This window comes from Pseudomyrmex gracilis, unplaced genomic scaffold, assembly GCF_002006095.1.
Source record: "Pseudomyrmex gracilis isolate BER0280 unplaced genomic scaffold, ASM200609v1 scaffold_30, whole genome shotgun sequence".
NCBI classification, from domain to species: domain Eukaryota; kingdom Metazoa; phylum Arthropoda; class Insecta; order Hymenoptera; family Formicidae; genus Pseudomyrmex; species Pseudomyrmex gracilis.
Window position 1 is genome coordinate 547223 of NW_018020614.1, and position 18252 is coordinate 565474.

General features: G+C 41.4%; 1 protein-coding gene across 1 annotated transcript in view; it reads right to left on the reverse strand.

The window, feature by feature from the left end:
- The window catches only part of LOC109852485 (LIM/homeobox protein Lhx5), a 36733-nt gene extending 18481 nt beyond the window's left edge, over window positions 1–18252 (reverse strand). Inside the window, exons 1-2 of the mRNA XM_020423681.1 lie at window positions 18177–18252; window positions 9819–10008 (exon numbers count right to left, since the gene is read on the reverse strand). Coding sequence (XP_020279270.1) covers window positions 9819–9991 — 173 coding nt within the window. The 5' untranslated portion in view covers window positions 9992–10008; window positions 18177–18252. The remainder of the gene's footprint in view (window positions 1–9818; window positions 10009–18176) is intronic.

The window sequence follows — 18252 nt, forward strand, 5'->3', positions numbered from 1 at the left end:
CGCGTTCGTGCCGACTTTTGCAAATGCAACTGCGCCCCGGTGCGATGCATCTTTACGTTGAATTGTTCTCTCTCTTTTTTTCTCTTCCTCTTTCTCTCTCGGGAAAAGACAGGTCCGTCTTCGCTTTTTTTTCGGGGACAAAAAAGAGAATAACGGACAAAGAAGGCAGGTCGTAAAAATCATTAATAGAAAGGCTTACGTAGTTCCACACACAAGCGTGTGTGTAGAAATTCCGGGGGCGGGAACGGGTGGCACAAGGGAAAAGAAACGGAGGCTCTCTTGAGGAGGAGAGGTCTCTACGACTAAAATTCCAGCGCGGAGCAAGAAATATAGGACAGGCGGGGCCCGTGTGGGAAAAAAGAAAAGGGGTGGGTCCGGGGCGCGATTTGCCACGGACCCGAAAGAGCGGGTGCGCGCGCGCCTGTGTGTGTGTGTGTGTGCGCGTGTGTGTGTGTGTGCGCGCGCGCGCGCGCGATACCGCAAACGAATGGGACAGACGTACATACGTCCCATGGACAACACAGACGAACGTCTGATGGACAGCACAGACGATTATCCTGAAACGAACGGTCCGGCAACCCGTGTGTGAACTTGACATCCGACGCTTTTATCAAATTACAAGGTTTCAAAATAGAATCCCTTATATTTTGGTAGATCCCGAATGAATCGGAATCGTAGCTTGCGATACGAAATTTGTTCCGGTGTCGAGTTCACAAAGATAGCAAATACAGACGGATAGATATCGCATCTCTCTGAATTTTCGAGAGATCGGAAAAAAATGTGTTCGTTGATTTTTTTATTTAAAACAAAAAAAAAGAACTTTTTAAAGTTGTATTTTTAACAAATCTAATTTCGAGCAACTCAGTAATTCGAAACATTCGAAATGTCCGAAGCCAAGTAGCCGCTCGACGCCCTCGGGCAAATTCCAGAACATCCGGAACACAATGTCTCTCCCGTGTCTTTCTTACGCGACGTCACGTTGTTCTATTTTTTTTTTTCCCCTTGTGATACAAACCGTGCGAAGATTAGCTCTGTCGTGGACAAGCCGGTTTAACTGGCGGCTGCGGCGGCGGCGGCGGCGGCGGCGGACGCTTGACACAACGCGGAACCGAAAATAAACGTGCGCGCGCGACGCACAAGCGCGGATAATCTTCTGCAAATATAACGCGCGGAGAGAAATATAAAAGCGCGCGCGTTCGCGCGCGTATGGTACATATAACGACGCGGGACGTTTCGCCGCGGCGCGCCGCGGGCGCCGATATTTCAAGATACGATATTTCTCCCTTTTTTTCCTTCCCTCCCCTCTCTCTCTCTCTCTCTTTCTCTCTTCTTTTCCGCTTTTTTTCCCTTTAATCTCCCTTCGGCGTACGCTATCTAACGTACGACAGCACGGCAGCGGGAAAGAGGGATCACCCGTAGGGGACAGGCGCGATATAAATTTGCTCGACAACGCGGAACAGACAAGTAACCCTTTCACGTGCAAAGTAAGATTCTACCTTTCTCCCTTTCTCTCTCTCTTTTTTTCTTCCTATCGTTTCTTTTGGATTTTTTTGCTCGCTAATTGTTCAGTGATATTTTTTGTATCCTTTAGTCACGGTATTCTTTAGTTTTTAGTGCTCGTCGGTACATCTTTTTTTTCTCCAATTCGGATTTAAAAGAGAAAGAGACGAAGAATTAATAGGTCGTCATTGATTTCCTATAAAGAATGTCTCGCGTGTGCTCTTCTCTCTGTTACATAATTTACATACATAAGAATCTTATTAACCTTTATCAAACTTCTTTCGCAAACATGTGTGTGTCGCCTTGAGACTGGCTTTAAAGACGAAGTTGTGTGTTTGCAATTATATTAAGTTGTCAGCTACACGTTACTTTGTGCATAATCCGCGATCCCCCTTAGTGCGGATTTAATTCTAAGATAGGATAAATCCCTCTATCTATTTATATCTCATTAACTCACTTAAATGCCTACGATTCATTTGCCATCCGTTTGTTGTTGTGTTACGCAATTCGTCCAATTACGCGAAATAATTGCAGTCGCCCGAAAGTAAGCAATGATTACAAGAAACATAACAATAAGCAAAATCTACGTTTGATTTTGTATAATGGCTTTATCATTTCTCTTACATATTTCCAATGTCGTTTGCTCATTTATTAACAACCCCTTGATTAATATAAAAACAATTACTCCGAAACAATTACCGAATAGCGCGAAAGGGCTTAATAGCTTCTTGACGATTAAACACACTCACTTCTATATTGAAATCCGGAGATATCTTTCTCGTCTCTTGTCTCCTCGATTATTTCACCACGACGCCGATATCTCGCGCGACGCGACGAGGGATCGTTCCCGGCACGAGCGAAGTCTAATTAGCGGAATCCAATTAGCGCGCGCGGCGCTCTTCCGCGCGGCGTTTTCTTCGGGAAAGAAGTGTTTCCCGTAATCGCGCGCGACCGCGAGCGAGCGAAGGTTCAAGGCGACGATAGTCGACCGACACTTTCTCCCGTTTTTAAAGCGACCGTAACTCGCCGCTGAATTTTCGCCGACTGAATTTGCGAGATAACTCGCTTGCCTGCTTATCGCGATTTTTTTCCCGACGATCACATGCGGGATATTAATTTGTGAGATATCGCGACGATTGCGCGCGGACCTCGCGATCGAGACCTCGCAACAAGTGCCGGTAACGCGAAATGTGTGTTTCCACGTTGAACAAAAAAATAGAAAATAAAAATGACATCGTCTCTTCTGTTATAAAAACAATTAATGACAGATACAGACAGTATTGTCATCGGGAAAAAAATAGTGTCAGTTGAGGCGAAAAGTTTAACGCGAATACACCCTGGTGGAAATGTGTGTTCGGGAAAAATTGGTCACTTGCCAGAAACTAGTCAGTAAATTTTGGCCATTGCAACAGTTGAAGTGTGAGCTGGTGCGTTGTCGAAAATCAGCGAGAGCATCTACTTTGGCGAGCTGCAGTATAAACACTATACGTGCCATAAAGCACGTCAGCGTTTGACATTTGTTCTTCTGAAGGATGAAACTTGTCAACAAGAACGTGATATTATTGTTATGTCGTTTCGGACACCTATCATCGTTTTTTGTATTTCAGAATTTTTAATATTTATATTCGTATTTTTAAACCGGCTAGTTTTACCGTTCAGTTAATGGATGGCCGGACATGCGTCACTTAAATTTATTAATTTCTAACAAGAAAAAAACTGGTTAATTATTGATTTAATTTCCTCTGAGAGTGGCAAAAAAGTGTGTAACACATATGACAAGAATATGACAAGAAAGATATGACAAGAATAAATGCTTTATCAAGAAATGTGCGGAATCATCGAGTTGTTTAGCATAAATTATTACATATATGAAGTACACGTGGAGAAAAATCAAATAATAAATTTTCAAATAATTTTTTCCGAACATTTTTTTTCCAAGAGAAATAAACAACAAATTATACAATTATAGAGACACAAATTAAAACGAAACGTCAACGTAAACGTCACTCATGCCACGATACGCATCCTTGAAATTCTTGCCGGACGTAATTCGAGTTTTTCGTTTGTTTGAGCGCATAAAAAGGCCTCGGCATTCATAATCTCTCCACGCCGCGGTAACAGCGAGATGTGTCTCGTTTTAACGGGGCGCGCGTAACGCGGTGAAAGAAAAAAAGAACGAAAGAAAAAGTGGGGCCTCTGCATAAAATTCCCGAGGCGGAGGCGATAAAGGGTCGCTCCGAATTTAGGCCATTCCTCTTTCGTGCCCTGCCGCCTTCGTATAATCGCTTTTTCCCTCTTTTTCATTTTTTTCGAAGTGTTGTTTTTTTTTTTTGTTTTTGTTTTTTTGTTTTTTGTTCTGTTTGCCCGCACCGTCGCGTATCTTTCTCGGGATATAATCGCGGTAACGGATTGCATTTAGCTTTATTATAGTCCTGTCAATTATATATCATTATTCCCCCGTTTTTCAACCGGCTTGTTATCGGAGCATAATAAATGGATTCGAATCCGTTCCGTCGCGCGGGTCTCCTTTTCTTTTTCGCGTCTTTTCCGCGCGCCGCCAACCTTCGCCGTAATTTTATTTCGCCGCATTGTCAAGTGTGTCGCCGACGATTACACGGTATTACCTCAACCTCACTCGGCTGATTCGAATTCGTTACCCGGGACATTGCACGACTCCGGGATTCGAATGTCTTTTTCCCGCCTTGTCTTTTTCTCCGCGTCTCGTAAAAATGCAACTGGGTCCAATCACAGATCAGTCGTGCCGTGACAACTACGTGATACTTTCGACGGCCACAAGACTCACCGCGCGCAATTTTTCTCAAGTTTTTTAATTTTTAATTTTTTTTTTTTTTTTTTTTTTTTACTACAAGATGTACTGTTACATTATTCAATATTTTTCCGCCGAAACAATAATATTTCTCCCGTCGCCGTGCAATTCCGCAAGCACGCACTCTTTCAAAGCGAACCAAACAATACTGGGAACAACTTAATCTCATTCGTACGTATACAAATGATTAATCATTCTCTCGGCTGTTTGTGGATACACCGAGCGGATTCTTGTTAATTGCGAATAAGAAGGTCCGGTGTGTGCGCGAGAGACGCAAAGATTCGGTAGTTTGGCAAAAAATATTCATGAGAAGCGGGTATATACATCGCGATGCTATTGCTGGGGCCTTCCTGGAAGGGAAACGGGGCCCGGACGAGCGCGCTGCACCTTCCTCTTTTTTTTTCTTTCTTCTCCGTTCGTCTCTCTCTCTGCACCCTCCAAAGACCGATGTTCGCCCACCCTGCGACCGCGCCGGCCCCGTCACGCCCAACAAACTTCTCCTACGACTCGTAGCGGGCGTCACGCCGCATTTATAATGTTTCCACGTTCGAGTTTCGATGGGTCTCTCGCGGAGAGTCGAGTGGATAAGGACAATGGGGGTCCCCTGCTCAACGTCGGCGCCCTTTGGCCCTGAAAAACCCCCGTCGACCTGTGTGTGATCCTTCAATTATCCGGGGAAACTTCGACGCCGCGCGACTTGATATCAATGTACACACAAGTGTCACGAAAACATTTTCGTTTATGATTAAAGTGGGATAAACTGATTTTAAAAAGGTGACAAGTTTAACCTGTAAAATCTGACATTTATGTGCAACGCGATTTTTTATTAGTTGCAAAAAATCTGTAAAAATTCATGGGGCTTTATTCAACATTCTAGATTAAGGAAATAACATTATTTTGTTTTTATTTTTGTTTTGCAAAGAAACTCAATATCAATATATATATATATAAATAATTTATTTGTGAAGAACGAAAGAAAGAAATAATAAATGAGATTTTAAAGACGATAAATTAAATATCGAGAACTACAATAAGCAAAAGTGGACTAACTGATATCAGACAATTGTTTTTTTTTTTATTATGTAGAAAAACAGTGCATATTAAAGAGAAGCTCGATGACCTTCGATGCACTTGTATGCGTAACCGCGCTTTGTGAAATTCTGACGCGCGCGAAAGAAAAATCGCGCCACAAGTCGCGTTCCATTACGTTCTTTAGCACCCTCGTAAAACACCTAATTCCGCCTGCGCAATATATATTTCCATCAGTTTACCGACGGCGTTACGTAAAGTAACTTCGCGTCCTCGAGGCAAACTGGACTCACGACAGCCTCGTACTTTTCATTCAATTGACGACGCGCGTTACTTCGTTAGCGAAAAAAAAAAATATATATGTTAACTGCAACGTCGCGCCGCGCAGCAACGCGTATCTAACTTCGTAACGCGCGTGTAACGATCGAGGCAATTATCGCTTGAACTCGTTAAAGATGGCAAAACGGATGGCTGCCATCCTTATCAATGAAATATATCAGCCGGTTTCAATCAATAAACTAAAATAAACTATCGTCGTGATTCTCGTGTCTGTTTTTTTGTGTCTCAAGCTCGTGGTCTCTGGTCAAGAACACAGCTTCGCGATAAAAACACTTTTGACTGATTTAACAACACCGCGATAAGTTTAAACAAATCGCGTATATTCGTAAAAACGAGCGATCAAAGGACTCGAAATAAAAAGTGTCCAGCAATCAAATTGCTCCTAAGTCCCATATTTATACTAATTAACGTTACCTTATCTCCGGACTCGCTTCTTCGGAATGCGAACGAATAAAATATGAAAGAATTAAATAAACACGAACGGATTAAAATCTCATATCTAGTCGCGTCTCGAGAAAACCTAACTCGAGAAACCTAACTCGAGAAACGACTAGACCACAAGAATATACCGTTATATACGAAGCGCGTACGTCGATAAATCCACATGATCGAGGACCAAAACTCCACAAAATAGGATAATTTAGCGCGTTCATAAACATACCGAGAGCGACTTCGACTTCTCGAGATTGCCACAGGTAGGAATCGATAACGGCATAAAAGACCGCTGTCTTGCGCAACCTTGCTACAGAGAGAGAGAGAAAGAGAACGAGAGAGAGAAAGAGAAAGAGAGGGAGAGAGAGAGAGAGAGGGAGAAAGACCATTGAATTATTCATTCAATAATTTTCGGTGGCCGTCTGCGCCGCCGTCGAATTAATAAGCTAACGCTCATGTTTCCGTGCACAGTCGCGACAACGGAGAGAGGAGAGAGGTGACACAGTGCGAGGTCCCGATAATGTTTTCATCAGCATTTCTCGTGGCGGGATGGATTGTATGTTTTTTTTTTTTTTCCAAGCAATAATTTTCGCCGCTCGGTTGATGGCCCGGGCTCCGTGCCGTCGAAACGGGGACATCGGCCCTTTTGATCCACCGAAGGGTACCCATCATCGACCTTTAAGGACCTTGCCGCGACTCGCAGAAGACCGGTTACCCATAACCGCATGTAGTATAACCGTATATACGCGCCGTGCTGAGAAAAGGACCTCCCGGAGGTGTTATAGAATTCTCCGAGCGCGGCTGTTTTTTTCCGTCAACGATTCCTCGGAGCCCCGACTGCGACGTGGATCTTCGTCAAATCAAACTGGAGACTGTCAGTGATTCGTCTGTTCGTGAATCGTAATTTCGTGCGCGAAAACGCGGAAACGAGAAGAGTTTTATGACCGTAACAAAAACTGACTCTCACACAAATTTATTATAAAATATCGCAATGTTCGATAAATCGTTATTACTGACTGGGTATCGATTTCTTAACTCTACGACCAAGAGCTTATGTGCCTACTGTGTCTTCAACGTGTCTTTGACCCGTCTATAGAATTTTTTTTCGACACAATCTCACTATTTCGACATTTTTATCTCCATCGCGAGTCTTGGTTATTCTAATCCACAATTGCGAACGGTTCCCGCGATCACGAACGATTAACGGATTAGCGGAAGAACTGGGAAATAATCGCGACACGTATCTCACATCGCGACATTTCTCTTGCGACGTCACCGCGCGGCTGATGAATTTTTCATCGGCTTGAGATGCAAAGTAGCTGCCTCGTAAAGTATACAAGCACGTTCGTTATACATTCGTACGTCCGCACATCCGTATCAAAAGGCGCCCTCCTCCTCCAACTCCTCTTCTGTCTCTCTCTCTTCTTCCCCGCCGCGTCATTTCGCTCCGGCACGGTTCCTACGCCCGTGTGCGTCACAAAGAGGATCGTTCATCACTTCCAGAAGTCACGAAAGAAGCGGTCGAGTTTCTCGCTCGTCGTCGTCATCGTCGTCGGGATCGGCGGCAGCGAATTTTGTTTGCAAACGATCTACGCGCCCGGCCGTCGCAGAAAAATGCCGCCGCGAAATTGAATTCGCCACAGAGCGGCGACGGCAGCGGCGGCGCGGCCATTTTTCGCCCTGACTAATCGATATGCTGATATCATAGTTCGCCACCCACGTGGAACGACACGGTGCCGGAGCCGTAGGACGCGACAAATCTACAGCGACGTCGCGAATAATAGAGACCGGTTGTATGGTGATATCGTTTTTTTTTTTCTTTCGGTTTTTAAGCGAAGAGATCCCTGAGAAAGGGACTGTGTATTTTAGCGCGGATTTAGGATGCTTTATGTTATTTGTAATATTGTTTTGACTTTGATGACATTGTTGAACTTCAAAGATCTGTGTTACGCGCTATTAATAATAATAATAACGATAATAATAATGATAATAATGATAATAATGATAATAATAATAATAATAATAATGATAATGATAATAGCAATAATAGTAACGACATTAATAATCGACGTATAGCATAACGCAAGTGAAAAACAATATCAATAACATAAAATGATTATTCATAATATTATTGTTTGTTATTGTTGTTACTAATATTTGTTGCTGTTGAATTACACGTTCTTATTTAAATTAAAATTAATCAATATTTACAGCTATAATAACGAAATGTGCAATGCGCGAAGTTACAAACTACCGATTATGTATCTCATATATGTATATTTTTGTCATTTTTATAGTGCGATGTAAAAATGTTTAACCGCCGAAAACGACCGTCGAAAAGCGATTTACTCTATACAAGAGAGCGTCTGAATTAATCACCGGCCATTTTAGCGAACCGTTTAAATCGCTCCTATGCACGACGATCATTAATTTCAGAATTGAACCGCTTTTCGCTTCCGGCGAACTTCCGACATCGCGAAAGAAGTCCGACGAGTTTGACTCGGGTCGCGAATCGGTAATTTAGCCGCAATTTAGTTGCATCATGGTTTTTGCGTCGCGACATTCTCATCGTTTTTGCTCGCCGCGCGGCGACTTATTATATACACGCCCGCATGTTTTCCTCGCATATCCACGGAAACGTGAGCATCATCGCTCATACTTACACATATTTGCACAGTCGGCTCGTACTTGTCGATTTTTGAAAATCGGACCGAGTGAAACGCGCGGCGCCCGCCGCGTCTCATCGGCGAGAAACGCGCGGCCTCTCTCTCTGTACCTTCCATTCGTCACGAGATCTCTTTTTCTCGAGAATCGCGGCGCGTAATCGCGTAAAAACCAACCGGACCGTGATTCATCCTCCGATAGGGAGAGACGGAGCCAGACAGCTTGGTCATCGGGAAAGGTGCCAGAAAGGTGTCGTGACAACGTTCGATCGCGCGAACTTTCGCGGATACCGGTTCGGGATACGAGACAAAAACCGTGCGCGATTTCTCGGACCTTTTGCGAAGTGTTTTCGCCACTTTGTGTCGCAAACCAAATTGAAATTTCAAAATGTATTCTTGATCGCGCGGAGCACAGCGCGGCTTGTTGTTAAGCACAAGAGAAAGACACTGATTGCTGATGATATAATTATAATTGATAACGACATTATGTTCATATTCATCGGCGCGTGTATACAGGCGCGTATACGCAGATTGCAAACACGAGCTCTAATTATAATGCGGTATGTACTAATACCGTTCACTGACACTAATTTGCTATTTGCGGCAATAATTAATCAATTTCTAATTAATATCGCAAGGGAATCTACGAGATTTTTTTGCGAAGGAAGTCAGTGAACATGCGGTTTTTAAAGTCTGCGTCTTTTAAGAAGCGCAGACTTAAAAACTTTCCACATTAAACGGAAAGATAGTTCCGTTAATAAATTTCTTCTCTTCTTTATATTAAAAATATATTGTCGGGATTATGTGTCAAAATAAATAATTTTCTTATATTTTAAAGTGATGGAAAATAAGTTTTCATAAATATTAAAGATTATATACTACTTTTAAGATAACTAAGGAATAAATTATATAATTATATTAGTTTATTAAAAGAAAAAAAAACAAAATAACTCGAGTATGACAGGCAACTCGGAACGATCTTTCCGCGCTGAGGGTTGAAAGCCGTATGTACGTAAACATGCGCGCACCTGAAGAAGTCGTTCCTGCAGAAGAGCTTCGCCTCCCTCGAGAAGCACTTGTCCTGTAGCGCGGCTCTGCAGTCGAAGCACCGCACGCATTCGACGTGCCATGCACGGTCCAAAACGTTCAGCAGATACTGATCCATTATCGGTTTCTCGCATCCTGCACATGACAGGAGCATCGCCAGACCGCGTCTCCCTGTGTTGAAAATTAAAAGAAAACACATTAAGCACCGCCGTCACTTTAGCAACGATCTTACAACATGACGTTCAGCTCCGCCGTACAAGCTTGTTTAATATCCACCTTTCAATCTTCTTCTTTTTTTTTTTTTTTTTCCCTCATCCGCGCTCTTCTCTTCAACTCTCCGACGATGAACAATGTAAAATCTTTACGCTACGTCAAACGACTCGATCTGATCAGCGTGCGTGCGCGCGCGCGCACCGCTTCGAAAATTTCAATTGAAATTTGATGAAATATTAATGCGCGATTATTAATGCGCACGGCGGATATAAACGTCATTGGTTCCGGGCAAAGCTTAAATTAATATTAGTTCTGCACGCAATGTTGAACATTTCGCTGTAAATATGTACTAAACAATTCCGCGGCGCAACGTGTAATACGCCGCGTCGGTTTTACGCGGTTTTAAACATAATCGAGGATGTGCATCTCTCGCGTTGCGATTCCGAAATCGTGCGTATGTGGGTTTTAAATTTACACTCACGTCGATGTGTCTCGCTTTTTCGAATAATTGAAATCAGCGCGCGCTGCTGTGTCTTTCTTGAATTTGAAAGACACGTCGAAAGTGCCGGGGATAAAATATTACAACGCACGCGCGCATAACGTTACATTTTTCTTCGAAGTTTTTATTTAATTCGAGCATCAAATTTTCAATAACAATTTTTTTGCTCAAAACGCGCGATCAATTTGTTGTTATCACTGTACATACATCCGAAACTCCAATTGTGTGGGAATTACGCGTGTAATTTCGATGAGTCGAAATTTAAACTTACACATACGTCTGAGCGGCGAGAGAGAAAGAAGCGTGGCGATATGATTCACTGTATTAAATAAACCAAAAAGAAAGAGGAAAAAGCAGCTTATTAATCGCAGATCGAAGTGTTCGCGGATCTTTCGAGCGTGGCCTGCGCGTGTTTTATTTAGAATAGAAGATTAAGCGCTTTCATTGTAAGAGCGCGCGTGCATAACGAGGCGTGCATTGTGCCGGGACTTTTTTGTATGTTCAACGCTTAAATCACCATGCGATCCCGTTGACATAGTCAAACGGTGGAAAAATACAACAATGCGGCATAATCGCCCGTGTTAATCACGTAAGGCGACTCGCTAATCCGATTCGCGAAAAAAATTTCGGTTTTTACGCCGATTAGATTAAATAGCGAAAGTATTAAGCTTGCGACAAACGCGTTTCTTATAAATTTCTGGCTGCGCGTATATTATGTTAGTAATGTAATTTAATGCGATTCCTTCAAGAAAACCTATCGCGTCACAGATCGCCAGACGACGTTCTGATCTTTTTCGTTATCTCGTAATTTACGACGAGTCTTATGAATATTTGATACGTGTCAGAAGAGACCGTAATTACGCTACTAAATTCATTTTTAATCGCGGTTGTAATCGTGCCGACAATCGGTCGAAAATAATCATCGACGGGTGGCGGGGAAAGAGGGGAAGTTCTCGATGAACATTTTCCGCTAAACAGATTCTGTAAGCACATTTTCTGCTGCCACTCTCTATCCGCACGTCTCATTCATCGCTAATATTACGATAACAATTAAACATATCAAAAATTACCGAGCGCTAATTGAAGTTTCAATTACTCACGGATTTGTCGCTCAATAATTTAAACGCGGCAGTTTCAACAATGTAAAATATCGCGGCGGTTAAAATGTTTGTCTTTACAAATTTGTCGGCGAAAAATTTACCGCGCGAACGGTTTGTTTAACGCGACGCCTTCAATTCGCGAGGAAAACGTGGTAAAAGAATTTACCGACGCGTCGCGAACGGAGTATCGTAACCTCGTAAATTTCGGAGCAAAGCAAAACAAAACAAAAAAAGAAAAAAATAAAGAAGAAAAAACTCGCGGATTATTGCAACAAATTTAACAATCGCGCCTCGACGTCATTTATAATCGCGCAATCTTTCGGTCGGCTAATTTCGCGAGCGTTTTTTCGCACACCTTTGGCGACCGGAATAATTACAATTCGTCGTTAATTATCATTCGCGAACGAGACTGCTCGTTCGCCGTTTCGTTTCTTCTATATATATGTATATTTCTCTCTTTCTCTGGCACTTCTCTCTGTTTCTTTCTCGCTCGCTCTCTCTCTCTCTCTCCTATTATCCCTTTTCCTTTTCTTCCCGGCGCGCGTTCGCCGTTTTTATCGCCATCACCGAGAGAGACCCCACCGGACTTCACCTTCCCTCTTCCTTTTTTTTCCGCGGTTTCCGCCAATGGGCGGAGCCCCTCTACCCGGCTGGCAGGGTTGTCAACCTAGCAACCCTCTTCCCACCCTTAAGATCTGACCTTGCGCATCTCATCCCTCTCGCGGAAGGGCGAGAAAGCCGAGAGGGTTGGCGGCGGGGCACGGTATCGGCGCGGCTCACGATCGTTCGCAACTTAACTTCGAGGTCGTAAACTATTCCGCGTAATCGACTTGCCGCTCTGGTTTTTGACTCTCAACCGACACGGCAAAAACGAATCATCCGATAAATGTAGTCTCTCGCGCGAATTTGAATCTAAACGAAGGAAAAGTGAAAAAAAGATAAATATTGCACTCACTTGAATTTTGAGAAAACATTTTTGACGAAAAATTTGTGTGCGCGTGTGTGTATGTGTAGAATAATTTGTATAAAATATTCTTTTATATAAACTTTTATAAATTTTATATAATGTAATGTATATATGTTTTTCTCTTTTTCTCTGTCTGGCTTTTGATACACTTTGCAATATTGAATTGTAACGTCGGAAAAGAGAAATATATCGTTTGAATTTTCATCGTGGAGTTTACACAAAACTATTTTTCGAAATAAACCGTAATTTTTATTACACACGCAAACACCAATATATTCGGAAGCGTGTGATTGAGAGATAAAAACTTCTTTTTTTTTTTTATTCCGATAATGAATGCGTGTGTGTAATTCATCCAAATTATATGCGGCATATTATTTTCAGTGAAAATAGACAATTATGACAATCTTTTGTAGTCGAGATTCGTAAATATATTTATTAATCGGTCGAATCGAAAAAGTAGTTTCCGCCGGATTCCACCAATTCACACGCTTTTGAGAACGACAGTGCGATAAAAATTGATTTTTTTAATGTAAATTATGCGCGGCATAAGTTTATGTAAGTTTTTGCTTTTGACGCTGCAGTTTAACATGGCCAAAATATCCAAAAGTCCTTTAACGGTGTATACTTTCGAGATAAAAATAGGTGTTTGAATTATGATATAACACTTTAAGGCTATATTTGTGAAAAGGATATTAAAGTAGCGCTTAAAAGTAAACTGTTATCTAATCTCGGCATCGATACCGTAAATTAAGGAAACACGTTTTATAAGAGCCACTTTTGCGCATAAGTGTACCACGTGGAATTTCAGAGATATTATCGCGTAACGAGTTAAATGCTCGAATAACGGACTTAATGAACGTAAGATATACATACATACATACATACACACACACACATACACACACACAAGATATGTCGCGTATATTGATCGAATCGTCAATTCAAAACAAAACTGCTTGAATCGCTATCTTTCGGGAACACTAATATTATGACAAAATATTCAAATCGTTAACAATTTTTTTTCCACAACAAGTGACATTAGAATTGACTTTAGTTTCTGTGACTTTTGCGATTTCTGCGTGTGTACAGTGTTTTTTACAATCCAAATGCGCGTGCTAACCACGTACGTATGCACGTACGACGCGAGATAATGTCGTTTCCAAAATATATGCTGTTTACTTTGAAATAAATAACCATTGCGTGACTTGCAGATGAGAGAGAACTAACAGAAGTCCAAAATGTAAATGATTGCGCGCATTGTATATCGTTAAACAATTCGTATTACATTTCGTGCTACTACGAGACGTGTTGTCATCACTCACGGTTTCTCGCGTTCTCATTTTCAATTTTTTGCCGTTTCTCGCAACACAGTCAAAATGACAAATAATATTCTATTTAATAATAATATTTTACCTCGCAATTTTACATTATTTTTTCAACCTGTGTACGTTACGTCTACATCACTCGGACGAGTTTCAAATTGCGTATTATCGCGACTTTATCACTCGGTAACTACGTATTAAACGAGACAAAAAAGATGACCTTGCCAATGGCGTTGCGCGCATTGCTACAGAACGGACTTTAAACAAAGTTGCTGCGTGTACAACACGAAACGGATGTTTACAATATTATCGTAATAATTTTGAAGCGCACACGTATCAATTTTTAAAGCGCGTTAATCTTCGAAAAAATAAGCAATGCGACGTTTTACTGTTACATTTGTCACAGATCGATTCAAAAATTTACAAATTACCGGAAATTCGAAATCAAATTCGATAAATATCGAAACGCTCGTCTCTGTCACGATTCTCTTCCCGTCTCCGAAAATTTCACACGTGGTTTCTTACATCCCATGCAAGAGAAACGTGCGCGGGAAACCGCACGAAGAAGAAACCTAGTTAACCGAATCGCATAAACCAGATTAGGATTAGCTCGACGTGAGACGAAAATCCTGTTGATCCACCGACGTCGGATTGCTTAATCCGATTTTTTCCGACTGGACGTCATTGCTCGCGTCATGCCGGATCTTATTCCCGTCCCGTCGGATGAGACTCGCATCGAGATGTCTGTATCGCAAATGCCAGAACAATGACGATATATAACGCGGCGCTACTAATCTGGCTGTATTAGTAATTAATGATTGGAAAATCGATCGATACAATTCCGATGAACATTCAAGCGATATTGTTCGCAGGAACAAACGCGCGGAACTTTCACTTGCGGATATAGTGTTCCAATATTAGCGTTTCAATAAAATAGTAAAATATTCAAGATACATCATACGTACGAGAAAAAAATGAATAAGCCAAGCAATTAATAATTTCTTATTGACATTGAGACGGGGAAAGAAATAATCGAGAGAAACATTCGCAGCAAACAACTACGCTTTGGTTTTCAGAATTTCACTTGCGCGTAATTCATTCGCGCGTGCACTTGAAGTTCGAATTTCAATTAAATTTTGCGATATCAAGTCGATGATATAATTTTTCATCGATTTACCGGATTTTGAAATTGACGACAAAACATCGAAACGGCCTGAAATTGTAACGCGAACGTGATTTTGAGAGCAATCGCATTTGACGGTCGCGTAAACCCATGTTTATTCGCGCAGCCCCACTCTCGGCGCGTACACGTACTTCGGCATGCGCGTTCTCACCCCCCGGAATCGCGACGACGCGGCGGGGATGAAGCAGGAGAACAAATTTCAGCGAATTACCTTAATCAGTCTAAGATCGCCTACGTCAGGTGCATCTAGACTCGGTAAACTATTCCCGCGGGAGGTAAAAATTTCTATTTTTTATAACGAGAGAGAAAGAGAGTGCCGACGGATCGATTCGCTGACTTCGGTGACTCGCACAGAGACCGGTAGCCATGTTGGCGAAAAAAAAGAGAGAAATAAAATAGTAAAAATATTAATTCTGTATCTATGGATCGTTTTTAATCAGCACTTTTTGAAACTTTTTTCAACAATTATTATTACTAAACTATATAAAACTTTTTTTTTTGCTAAATAAAGCAGTACGTATTAATAGACATTTAAAAGAAGATACTAGAATTTTTGCAAAAGTTTCCAAATATTTTACAATCGAATAAAATGCTCCAAACGTCCACGGTTCACTTTCAGAGTGCCGAAAAACGGATTCAGGATTAAGATAAAAAAAAAATAAAAATCGTGTTTATAAATATTTACAAAAATATCCCCGTTATCTCTCGCGGAATGCTCGAAGAACCATTATGTGAGAAAAAAATATTTTCTACAATTTTGTCGAATTATTTTACTGACAGATAGATATGCAATACACACGTCGCGTTACTTTTGGGCGATTATATACAAACTACTTGGGCAAAAGTTATAGTTAATTAATCTTGTCTTTCTTTTCAACGCGTTTGAAAAGTTTTCCGTCGCGCTCGAACGCAGTTTCAAAAGTCTGACCATACCGACTTTTACTACTAGAATTCGATATTCCGTTTCATCTGAAACCGTAACTTTCGCACATACTTACGACACGTACATGCAAAAACTACACACTTTTCTGTCTTTCGCACGAATTTCAATGCGGAAAATTTAAATGTATTACCATACGACACGAAGTTTCCTCTTTATCCGACGTATCTTTACAAATAACTCTTGCACCCCGCCTGCAATACGATATATTAAACGTTTGAAAAACACTTTCCTCTCGTTCATTTCGATACAGCGTGCAATTGCGATGTGTGCATATGTGCATCTATATAGCGACCGGAAAAAAAGTGCGTCGCTCCTTCGAACGCGGCATAGATTTGCATGCATAACCGTCGCGGGGATTGCATTCTCCATCGAGCGGTTCATTGACTCGTGATCTATTCGTGCGTGTGCAAACTTCTCACGCGTGACGTCTGTTCACGGAGAGGAGAGGAGAGGGGAAAGGAAAAAAGGGAATTTAACACGCCCTTCGGTTCTGATTGATCGAAATGGCACGGCGCTCTCTCGCGCGCGCGAAAAATAAACGGAAAAATTCGTGCGCAAAAGTTTCCGTCCCGTACAGCAACAGGTACTTTGTAGCAACGCACCTTACTGGAGAACTCTCTTCGCGAAGAAAGCAACGCCCACATAAAAGGCGACGGCGCTTGTCTAATAAAGCACCGCGACTTGTTTAAAAAAAATTCGACGTTTCCCATATCGAGTTATCGGTATTAAATTAAATAACCACAGAGAATCAACTGCGCGCTTGAATTTTGAAATATTTGTCGTAAGTTATAGCTTTACGTCCAAGCGATAGAAAAAAATAGATAATAGTAAAAAATTAACTCTGAATCATTTTTATTTAGCAGCTTCTAAAAGCGAGTCGTAAGTCTGACGCATTTTATTTCATTGTAAAATCTTTTAAAAATTTTGCAAATATTATGACATCTTCTTTCAAGTGTCTACTAATAAATTCTGTTAATTTAGCAAAACAAACTTTTCCAATATAATTTATTTTTAAATGATTTGCGACAAGAGAGTTTTGAAAGATGCTGAACAAAAAAACACCCACAGGTTTAGAACTAGGGTTAACTGTAAAAGAATAGTGTTCCCTTAAATTATTATTCACACTTTTCCTTTTCCAAAAAAAAATCGCTAGAATGGAAGTCGAGCGGCTCGGATATTACGTGTTATGAGCATACTTCAGCAGCAAGATTGATCCTGTCTCACGCGTCGTGCATATCTTGTCTATATACGGTTACTTCGATACATCAAGCATGACATCGGGATTCAACGTTGCGCGCTTAAAACAGGATACGCTACTTCGGAATTTATTCTATTTTGCGCCAAGTTTGTTCGTTTTGCTCGTACGTACATGAAAAGTTGCATGATGATACGTCTACTAGCGAAAGTGCAATAAGAGATGAGACACGATCACCTACCCAGCGGGAATCTCGTTTTATTCGTTCTTCTTTTAGAATGTTCAGCAAGAACGGTTCACGTAAGAAAGTTTTCCGCAAGATTTATAACAGATTTAAAGGGGACATGTGACTCTAGGCAATCATCGACTTTGCAACTTTATTACACTTTAATAAGTTGTCCACCGCGGGTGTCTTATGAGCCTTCGCTCACATGTAAAATATAGTCGATAAAACCTTCCGAAAGAATAGCAGTAGGTTTAGGAGATGTTTAACACAATTAATCGTTCGTTCGACTTGTTTGTTTTTAATTTGACGTTTCTGGGATTAATTTTGTCTAATTTTATAGGCTCCAATTTTCATCTATTGTCAACGAAAAACTATTGACAAAAAAGAATATCGAGTCATCTTGTTGATTTTTTCATTTCAGCCTAATTTATAATCGCCCGAATTACTTTAAATGAAACTTTTTGATATAAGCGGCAGCGTTCTCGCGATATTTTACTATCGAACGTCTGCGTTAAACGTCAATTGACTTACACTCGATCGTTTAACTTCAAGATCCAACACTTGTTTAACGTTGTCGGTGGAAACAACGTGCTCGTCGAATGTAAAAGCTTGTCGCGCGAAGGGACCAGTTATTTCAGGGGCCCGAAGATGTGACAACTAACTACGTGAACGACGTTCGCATGCTTCTTACCTATGTTACAAGCCTGGGTGACGGGCAGGGGTGCGCAGCAACGCCCGCCGAGGGCCGTGACCCTTATCCGGGGGGT